Genomic DNA, 10,659 nt, shown 5'->3' with positions numbered 1-10,659 from the left:
TTTCCTTAAAGGCTATGAACAGATCTCACGGAGTTCAGCTGAGGTACATGTCAGTTTGGGGGCCTTTATTATAAGAAAAAAGGTTGGTTTTTTGTCAGATTGAAAGGAATAGAAAGAGAGCGCTTTGGAGGGAGGACTAATGCAAACGAGTGCTCCAGCAAGGGACAGGAACGAAAAATCAAGGCAGGATCTCTCTCTCCAGCACATATATAGACACTTGCTCTCACAAAATAGACCAAACAGAGCAAGGCCTTCACAATAAAATAAAAAACTCCCAGCTAAAACCCAGATAAACAAGCACATCCCTTTTTAAAGGACAGCTGTACTCTAGGAGGAAAAAAAACACCCTAAAAACACACAAAAAAACCCAAAGAAAATTCTAGAAGCAGCAGTAAATTAGAGGCTTTGGCCAGAAACTACTGAATGAAGGAACCTAGAGCTGACTCCTTTTCTGTGGCTGCCACATCACAAAGCAAGCCTCTGCGCAGAGCCAGCTCAGGAAGCGCGTCAGGCACCTGTACCAGCCCCGCGTGCTTGGGGAGCCTCGGCCGCCTCTGCCCCAGTGCTCTACGGGCAGGGAGGGCCCCAGGGCTGCTGCCTCCCCAGCTGCTTCTTCCACCACCTCCACCGAAGGCTGAAAACAGGAGCAAGTTGTCAAACCAGAGCTGGGGAAAGGAGAACAAGAACTCCAGAGTATGCAGGTCCCCAAAGCAAAATTAAAACTGGTTCCTAAAGGAAGACGGTCCTCAGACATGTGTTTCCCATACCATTGCACATTATTCTGAGCAGCCTGGCGGGAATTAAGAGTTCACACACGGACAGCAAAGGCAGACTTGATTAAAGCCCAGAGGAAGTCAGCACCGTTCCTTTCACACGTGCTAGGTTGCTTCAACCCCAAATCTAGCAGATGGCTAGGTAGTTCCCACTAAAAACTAAAATACTAAACCTGCAGCAACACATTTAGCGATCCACCACAGGCAATGCTAGAACATCCATGGCTGCGCACTTTGAACTGCCGTTCTAACCATGAACCAACCGCTTCTCCTCATGCCTCAAACTCAGGTGTGTGAAACACCTCAGGCAGCGAAGGCCCCGTTACCCATAGAGCTGTGGATCTACGTTCTCCAGTCTGCCCAAGCACGTGGGTAATACTGGGGGGATGACACCTCCCAAAGAAAAGGTCACATCTTGAAATATATCATTCAGTCCATGTTCCAAAATTGAGACTTCTCACCAAGTAAGGAATTATTTCTTTCATACTTGCAAAGCTTTAGAAAACACAGAAAATTTGTTTCAATACCAAGAGTTCACAGCAGTCAGCATTATAATAAGTTCCTAACCCATGTGTGTTGTTTCACAGGAAAGTCACGGATGACATGGGAAATAAAAGCTTAAAGTGTTTAGAGATCAGGTTAAGTAAAGGCCAAGAAAATAACAACAAAAAAAATAATCAAAAGTTCATGGAGTCATAACTTCATAATAATATAATAAAAAGAGTGTATTAAAATTATTTGCCCCATCTTTATGTAGAGATCATACATATTTAAAATACTATTTCCCAGGTAAACATGTAATAAAAATGTTATTCACATAGCAATTAAGATATCCTGCATTACAAGATTCTTTTAGAAAGCTTCTTTCTCATTACACTGTGTTCAAGTATACCAGTCAGGTGAATGAGTCAGTAGTATAAAAAGCTTCTTTTACTTTTTCTGCTGCACCATCTTCCCCACCCAGTTTCTCCTGGGCATTCAGTTCATGTTCTGCAAGCACACAAACCCATTTACTGTATTCCTGGATTTAGAAAGGCCACTTTTTTGTAGACAAAGGGAACTGCAAGCAGCAAGGGCCCCACGTCCAGCCACTTACTGGCTCAGTCGGAATCATCATCACAACCATCACTGCCTTCGAGATCGCTGCTGTTCTGTAAAGTCAAATGAAAAATGGTTTGTCAATATTTCATTTATTTCTAGAGACCGACCCAAATCAAAGACATTGATTTTAAACTTCTCCAAAAGTGTAAGAAAATGGGGCTAGATCCCAACTTCATGTCTTAGACCTATCTATTATAACAAACTTCTGTGATGGTATACCAATAATGCTTCTTGTAGCAAAAAAAACCCCTGTATGTTGGATTACACTCAGCAGAGAAGAGATTTCTTCTCATTTATATTTACAACTGTATGATTACAACCTCCAGTATGTGGGTAACTTAAAAGTGTGATAATAGCATGAAATAGTGATGTTTAAAATAACACAGGTGAGACAAGTTAACAAGTGCTTTTTTCATGCAAGACCCTCAAAAGCTACATTTGCTATATTGTCTAAAGCCAGATTTGAGAACTTTTGTCTGCTGCAAAGAATTTATGTCCAAACTCTACTAGAGATATGCAAGGGCTCATTAATACTTGTTTAAAAATTAAATCAGTCGTACAAAATAGTATAGGGGAAACACTACAAATGTTAGCAACTTACAAGGAAAGCAAAGTCTGAGTTCTTAACTGGGAGCCACTCCTTCACAGGTGAGTCAATATGGTGTGATAAATTTGAGGGGGTTCTGTAATTTTTTGAAGTAAGTATTTTGACTGGTATGATTGGCATCAAAGGATTTTACAAAGAAAGGCTAACGTAACAATATGTCTGTAGTTACTCTTTTTTCCTCACCACTACTTGCTGAAAACATAAACCTCCAAATCCCATGAATTTAAAATTGACAATTTAATATCCTACTACAAAACACATTCTGAGACTGAGACAGTTGACTTTGTAACAGCAAGCACAGCTCATTGAACTGCAAACAGCCTGCAGATTCTCAAAGGAGTCTGTCATATCATCCCTTATTTATCCTTCTCCAGACAGCTTGTGCCAACTGTGATGCCCGGACTGTATTTGGTCAAGTTTATCTAAAGCAAGCAGACTTGCCTCCTGCTAGCAATACATCAGTGATTCAGAACCTGTCAGCAGTAAGTCCTGTCAACATTCCCATCAAGACCTCTGACTCTGCACCACATGGTCTCCTCAAGTCCCATTTAACCAAACTAATGTGGCATTTGTCATAACCTCCCATCACAAATGTCCTCATACAGCACTATACCTCAGAAAAACAATTACCACAGGTACAAAAATAATCCTGAGAAATTTCTGCTATCTTGCTTGTACCATTCAACAAGGCTATAAATTTTATATGTTGAAACTCTTTCTCACACTCAAAACAAAAAAAAAAAGCAGAGTTGGGATTAAACCTAATGCTCTTCAGAGCAAGATCATTAGCTACACAAAATGAAAGTAATTTTAAGGACTCCATTAAGTGAAGAAAAGGTCATTATTTTCTTATGTGCTGCACTGCACAGAAGTTTTAGCCCTGCCCACGATTTGTCCTTCAAGAATTTGCCAGCCTTCTGACAAATCTGAATCACACACAGGACTGTGAGGTACTCCGCAACCGAAAAATTGTAGGCCAGCACTGCGGGTGTGGTGTGCCTAGTATGCTTAGATTTAGTGCGTGGTGGTTATTGATTTTTAAGTTCCACAGGGTCTTCTCATCTTATGGGTTTATTCCTGATTTTGCACAGGAAGATCAATTTCACTGATCAAGTGTAAGAGACAGTTAAGACCTCATTTAGCCATTCATACAGGTCTCGATTTATGGGACAATTGATTGCGCTACCTTTGCACGGTTAGGATACCGCGGCTGTTGAACATGGTGTCACTGGGCAGGCATCACCTTCAATACTCGTTAGGCTGAAGGCTATGTTTTTGGTAAACAGTCGGGCCTTGTGTTTGCCGAGTTCCTTTTACAGATTTAAATCTTTCTAGTGAGCGCACCTGGGTTGGGTCAACAGAGCATGTTGGAATGCTCGATCTTGTTGTAGTTAGGGCATTAGTTTGTCTGTTAATGGTGTTTGGTGGTAAGACTCCAGCAGGACTTGCTTCAAAGTCAGATCAGATTGACGAGGGACTCGTCCAATCAAGCACTACTGTATTTTAAATCACTCCAGCAGTTGTTAATTTAAATAAATACTTTGTGATTTTAACTTCAGATTCCTCATGTGGTTTCCAACCTACTTGTAGCATGCCCCAAACATCTTTCTACTCTTTTTCTTGTGAGGTTATTCTACATCTCAACCAGAAAAAAAACCCTAACTTAAATTGACATTTTCTTTCTGTTAAAAACTTATTCTATGCCTTTGTTCTATTGCAACTTCCAGCTGACAGCAGTTCCTGTTGTCAGAAATAAGATTCCACTACTTTATTCAGTAGGAGTTGCTCTGAGGACCTATTTTGAGCTCATGGCAGGTTTACCAAAAAAACCCCAATGGCCCTAAAATTTCCTCAGTTCCAAATCTTACCTAGTGAACAGTGCATTACACAAAAAGAATTAGCCCAAAATCAGAGTGGTTTTGGTATTTAATACCAGATAATAAATACCAGAGCTGGTATTTAAAGGCAAATTGTCAAGCCGAAAACTAGTCTCTCAAACAGCTTTACAATAGCAAAGGCTGGTAAGGCGTCCACAGTTCCTGTTGCCAGTTTATAATTCTGCAAATTGGCCTGTGCTTTAAGGCATTCCTTCCTCCTGCCCTCAGCTGCCCCACGCAAAACCCTGCAAAAGTAACTTTGCATAGTTCATTCCAGCATCATCAAGTGCTCAAAGATGGAAAAGGTAACTACACATCATACTCCAGATGCCTGTCATCTTCCATGGCATATTCATGGAAAATAAAAACGTTACTAAGGGAAAAGCCACTTCAACTTGACGGCTTCCATTTGATAAAATAATGGCTTCAATCATTACCTTTGAACTTTTGTTGTCAGCTTGCATCCCAACAGCAGAAGAGTTGAAGTCATGAATGGGGAGGGTGTTTAGCCAGTTTGCCATGGATTTCTCCTCCCTTTCTGTGTTGATAATGGTAGGATAGATATACTGCTCTTTGAAAAGAGCAATCTTCTCCTCCTCCTCTGTCCACTCCAGTGGCTCATGCAGTCCATCATTTCCAAAACGCCTGTTGTATTTTTCAAAGTGTACTCTTTCCAAGACCAGCCCAAGTCCTGGGGCTTTGGGGACATCTACTTTCTCCTCTCCCCAGCTGCGCTCTATGATAGACTCGGCGGCATAACCTTTCACAATAGCTATCACCAGCCCAATCATCTTCCTTATTTGGTGCATCATGAAACTCTGACCTTTCACTTTGATCACTGCAAATTCTACATTTTCCCTCACAAACGGCTCCCCACAGTACATCTCCATTATGTACCGCTTGGCACTGGGGTCCCTGGGTCCCTTCTGAGATGTGAAGTTATGGAAGTTATGCGTTCCTTTATAGCATGCAAGCAGTTTATTGACTTTTTCAAGAGTCTCTTTGTCCAGTCGATAAACCTCTTCTTGCACATCATGGTCTTTATGGGCAAAGGAAAACGTTGGCAGCATGTAAGAGTATGTTCTGGCATCACATTTGTTCTTGGAGTTGAATCCCCCCGTCACTCTCTTCAGACCTTGTTTTAAAAGTGACATTAGGTTTTTGAATCAGTAGGTTACAACCCAATTGTGATCTCGCTCCTACCAACAAGAACATTTTTCAAATAAAATACAATCAAAAGATGTATTTATTTTATAGGACTCTAACTTCAAACTAACCAAAACATATGGATTTATATTAAAACTGCTTATGAGTAAAATTATAATGGTAAGGGAGAGACCTTGTGCAGGAGAAAGCTCTTCCTTGAAAACATTTTCTCTGCCCATTCCAGTATCCTTACCCAGAATTCTGATGTGAGAAGGAAGATGGTTATTGATCTTTTCTAAGATGTCATCTATTAGCCTGACCTTTAGCGACACAATCTGTCCAGCTGCAGACACCCCCTACAAGAACCACAGAACAAACAAACATGTAATTCTGTACCTTGGCAGCTCTGGGGTAGCACTTGCAGAACTGTAACAGCCAAAGAACAAATTTATCCCTTTTTCTCACTGGTCATTTCAGGCTGCAGCCAGGCGAATGCAAGGCCACAGGGAGAAACCCAAGTCAGAGTACTCCTGGAAGACCTGATGGTGGTGTACAGCCATACAGCATCTCAGCAACATTTGACAGCAGAACACTGTGCTCCCTTCCATGACACCGCACTGTATTTGACTGCTATTAAGTAAACCACCAACTGAAAAGAAATTACTTATATGCAGTATCAGCCACAAACTCCAGTTCAGACATAGAACCCCACTGTGGCAGGCTTAAAAACAACAGAGATGCAGCTAAACTCTCAAGCACCGCATCAACCAGGCAGCAACAACAAGGAGCAGCAGCAGGCTGGCAGGCTGAAGCAGATGAAGGTGACAAACACAAACTTTAGGTATGAAGCACCAGCTTTACAAATACCATCTAATCAATATCCTGAGCTTTCTAAATGTTTGTTTGTACTCAAGTTTAGTAGTGGATGAAAGGAGAAGTTTCAAGCAACATTCCCTGCGAACAGTATTTGCTATTGGATCTCACTTTAGCCAACACTTTTACTAGTCAACCCAGTAGCAGTGGCGAAGGTACACCAGAGTTTATGAGAGCACAGGCCCTATCCAACGCACCTTATCCGTTCGAGCACACCGCTGAAAAGACATCTTCTTCATATCTTCCCCGTGGTTTTCCGGGATGCAGCCTGACTGAACAAGGGCAGATACTAAGTCATCTTCAATTGTCCTGAACTGTGAAGATCCCACGTTTCTCTAGAAGAGGATACACAGTAAAAATAAGAAATAGGACAAATAGTAATAATTACATAACTGAAAATGATAACTGAAAAATCTTGTTAATCAGACATTGTTGTGAAATTCTTTAAAAGCCTTCTCTTCACAGTCCTAAAACCACTGCCATTCTCTAACAAAACACTCCAGTAAAATATAGTTAGTTAATAAAATACCTACGTTCCAACTTACCTTTTACCGTTGTTGCAAGCAACGGATTATTTCTAACTTCACCGTGCAATATTTCTGCAATAGAATTTTTTGATGATTCCTTCAACTGCATGGAACAGCACCAATGAAACGCTGTTCCAGTGCCTGCAAGTTAATAGCTGCTGCTCCAAACATAGCCTCTGCAAATTCTGCTTCTAGAAATTAGATTCGGTTCTTTTGCTCAGTTCACCCAAGCTGTTGTGTAACGCAGACTATGGTTTCCTCCAGTGACTTCTACACTCATCTCACAGATGAGCTGTAACAACAATGCACAACTCCGCTTTCACGCAAGGCTGCAAAGCACACACCCTTGACACACACCATTCAGTCAGGAAAGCAGCAAAGCCGATATGCTTATGGGCACATCCGTGCTAAGTGCCTCAGGCTTACTGCTGTTGAACAAATCTACTTTGTTGTACAAACATGAAAAATTCCCTTCTCTGTCTGTGTGCAGTCTTATCAATTACCCCGTGGAGATTTTAAAGAACGCCTCGGGAGCGCGTGCGGAGCTTGCAGCGCGCCGAGAGGGGCAGCAGGTGGAGCAACATTCCTCCTCTTGCTGCAACACTGCCTGGGGACGGGGCTGCTGCTGGGCACCGCTGGGATGCTGCAGCAGCATCCCTTCCTTCCACATGCAAACACAGAAGTCTTGCAACAGTTTTCCTGTTTCTAAATTGCTACAGGCCACCCCACTAGAGCGCATCAGAAAAAGGAGTTTAAAATGTCTTCAAGTACAGATAACCTTTTCAAAAGTACAAGAGATGGCAACATGGAAGCTAACCTGTTTCATTCAAATACACAGCTCAGTTGTCCTGAATCTGTGCCTAGTGGGACAACTTGAGGTCTAACCTAAGAGACCCTTGGCCCGACGGCTCTGAAGCGCAGTGCTCTGAGCAGAGGCGGGACGGGTCAGCAGGCGATGGCCGGGCAGCGCCGCCGGTTCTGACACAGCAGCAGTGCCGGCGCTCCCATCTCCCTCCCCTGCTGCAGCTGGTTCTGACAGGTCTCCTGCCGATGCTCTGTGCTAAAGGCTGGCTCACTGGAGCCACCAGATACCAGAGATGTGCCACCGACGTGTCATTTGCGTTGCTGCCCAGCCCAGCCGCCGCATCAGGGGCCCTGCCCCACTCCCCAGGCCGCGGGTGCGCCCCTGCTCAGTCCCCGTGCCCGGCTCGGGCCGTGCTCCGCCAGCCCACACACCTGCATGCCGTGGTAGCCTTTCCCGGAATACGCCATCAACAGCACGATCTTCCTTTTGGGTGACTTTTTATTCGGGTCCTCCGCACCTTCCCTGTCCGCACCGCCCTTCAGCCGCTTGTCCCGATGCCCGTTCTCCGCCGGCCGCGCCGCCGCCTCGCTGCTGCTCCTCAGCCGCTTCGCCTGGGCGGCCGCCACGCCCGGGGCCTGCGCCATGGAACCAACCTGCGGGCACAGAGCAGCGGGGAGCTCAGCGGGGAGCTCAGCGCGGGACGGAGGGGACGAAGGGGACGGAGGGGACGGAGGGGACGGAGGGGACGGGGCCCTCGGCGGGTACGCACGTTGCGCAGCCGGCGCCAGGGCCCGCCGCACGCCGCGCTCCCGGCAGCGGAGAGGCCGCAGCTCGCAGCCCGCAGCGCCCACCGCAGCATCGCTCCCGAGTGCCGGGCGGAGAAACCGGCGGGGGAACCCGCGGCCGTCACCCTCAGCCCACCACCCTCAATCCCAGCCCCAGCCCGGCCCCGGCCCCTGCCGCCGCCGCCGCCACTTACGCGGTCGCTGCGCAGCGACGCCACCACGCGGTCGCGGCGAGACACGTGCCAGCTACGGCGGCCGCGCGGGGACATGGCGGGGCGGGGCGGGAGGGGCGGGGCAGGCCCGGGGGGCGGGGCCAGCACCCCCACTGTGCGCGAACTGCCGTGGGCCCCTCCCGTCGGTGTTGGGGCCGCCGCGCAGCGCTGCTGGTGGCGGTGCCCTGCGCGGGGGAGCAGCGGCCGCCCTTCCCCTTCCCTTCCCTTCCCCTTCCCCTTCCTTCCCCACCTGCCTGTCACTCCCCACCGGGGCACAGTGACCGTGCCCCTGCCAGCGCCCTCCCGCACCCAGTGGGCACCGAGAAGCTGTGGCCACAAGGCCCACGAGCCACAGCCCTGTGAGCCACGAGCCACAAGCCCTATGAGCCGTGAGCCCCGCGAGCCACGAGCCCACCGAGCCACAGCCCCGCAGAACGCAGCCCTGTGCGGCAGGCCCGGCGGTGTCTCCAGGACCACTCCTGCAGCAGGGGGCCATGCTGTGACAGCCAGCTGCTTAGGGGGGGGACCCACGGCCAGGGACCGCCGGCACCCCCGGGCACCAGTCCGGGCTCGCAAAGGGCAATGTGAGCAGCTCGGTTACCCTCTGCCACGCCAAGGGAAGGAGCCTGTCTTTGACATGAGCTGCTGAGGCTCATTCTGAGAAGCACATTACTTCACGTGTTTTCTGACAGCATTCAAACCCCTTGCCAGGTTTCAGCTCCCAAGGCAGGGGTGGTTCTGACTCTGTTGTCCCCAAAAAGGCTGGGTTTGTAACAGAAACATCCCAGGGAAGTTTGTATCCCTGCAAGAGGTGCTGTTCCTTGCCCAGAGAACGGCAGCCACCGTCAGTGCTACGTTAATGGTAACACACTGAAATCAACCCGGCCACCAGGGTCCGACTGGGGAGCACCAGCGCCCGCCCTGCGGGGCCAGACGCGCTCCCTGCAGCACAGCCCTCGCCATCCTGCGGGCAGGGCCGGGTGCCACTGTGCCTGGGGACAACGGCGACGTCCAGTGAAACTCTGCAAAGCCACGTGCAGTGAAGGAGTTAACTCCTCGTGAAATAAAATGAGCTAGAAGCGGAGTAATTCATCTTCCCATCACCTTGGCTCAACACCCACCCACCCACTTCCACTGCCTTGACGTCACTAACTCACCCCTGATCTTTCAGAGCTGAATGGGCACGTTTTTTGCTGATGTACTTACCGAGAACTATATATAAAACACAGGAACAAAGCCAAAAGCCCTGGAAGAATTGCTTGGGTTTGTTTTCTCCTAGAATCAAACAGCAGCATCACGTCACAGTCAACATCTAGAAAGTTGTGCAATTTCCACCGGTGCTTTCAAACTGTGCAGGCCCTGTGGTTCAGCACTTTCAGAAGAGACTGTCGACCTCTGTTCTGTCCTCCCTGCCAGCACACCCCCCTTGGTGCTGCTGCCCATGGAAGAGCCCCACGGGCTCTGCTGTGTGCTTTCTCCGTGTGTGTGATGCTCAGCTGCCCGGCTCTCGCTTGGCTGCAGGCTTTCCACCTGAGCCTTGAAACTTCTTCACAGGCAGCTTCAAAAGAATCCCCCTCCCTCACCCTCAGCATCAGAAACTTGTATGCATATATTCTTTACACAATCCCACACCGCAGGGAACACACACACACACAAGGGTCTTCCACAAAAGGCGGCTTTATGTGCTTAAAAAAACAACACAAAAAAAACCCAAAACCCCCAAAACCCAAAGGCCCAAGCATGCTGAGCTGCCAGACTTGAAGCAACGCCAGCACCGTCAGTGAGTTAGCACTGAGCATGGCCGGGGGGCTGCTGGGGGCCACAGCCCAGGCCCCACCATGCGTCTCAGCCCACTGAAGCGCAGCTGGCTCAGTGCTCCCTGCTGTGGGTGCTGCCACAGGGGGGGCTCCGCAGGAACAGGGCAGCAGCCCCCCAGCACCGAGCCGGTGGCAG

The 10,659-nt window shown here is 47.9% G+C and overlaps 1 protein-coding gene across 2 annotated transcripts; it reads right to left on the bottom strand.

Moving 5' to 3' along the window:
- Nucleotides 1-50: 50 nt before the first annotated feature.
- Nucleotides 51-8,860, bottom strand: PUS1 (pseudouridine synthase 1). 2 transcript variants are annotated; one of them, XM_080406824.1, is made up of 6 exons: nt 8,689-8,860; nt 8,141-8,362; nt 6,575-6,712; nt 5,758-5,860; nt 4,796-5,493; nt 51-1,924 (listed from the first exon to the last, which is right to left on the bottom strand). In XM_080406824.1, exons 1-6 carry the CDS (start codon nt 8,761-8,763, stop codon nt 1,874-1,876), a joined length of 1,287 nt encoding a protein of 428 aa, XP_080262950.1. In that variant the 5' UTR covers nt 8,764-8,860; the 3' UTR covers nt 51-1,873. The 2 variants fall into 2 exon arrangements, with proteins under 2 accessions (XP_080262950.1, XP_080262949.1); XM_080406823.1 differs by lacking the exon at nt 8,689-8,860 and adding an exon at nt 8,479-8,678.
- Between the last annotated feature and the right edge of the window lie 1,799 nt (nt 8,861-10,659).

The sequence above is a fragment of the Falco punctatus genome (assembly GCF_963210335.1).
Source record: "Falco punctatus genome assembly, chromosome: 1".
NCBI classification, from domain to species: domain Eukaryota; kingdom Metazoa; phylum Chordata; class Aves; order Falconiformes; family Falconidae; genus Falco; species Falco punctatus.
Note: the sequence above shows the minus strand (reverse complement) of the source record. Positions and strands in the feature narration are given on the sequence as shown.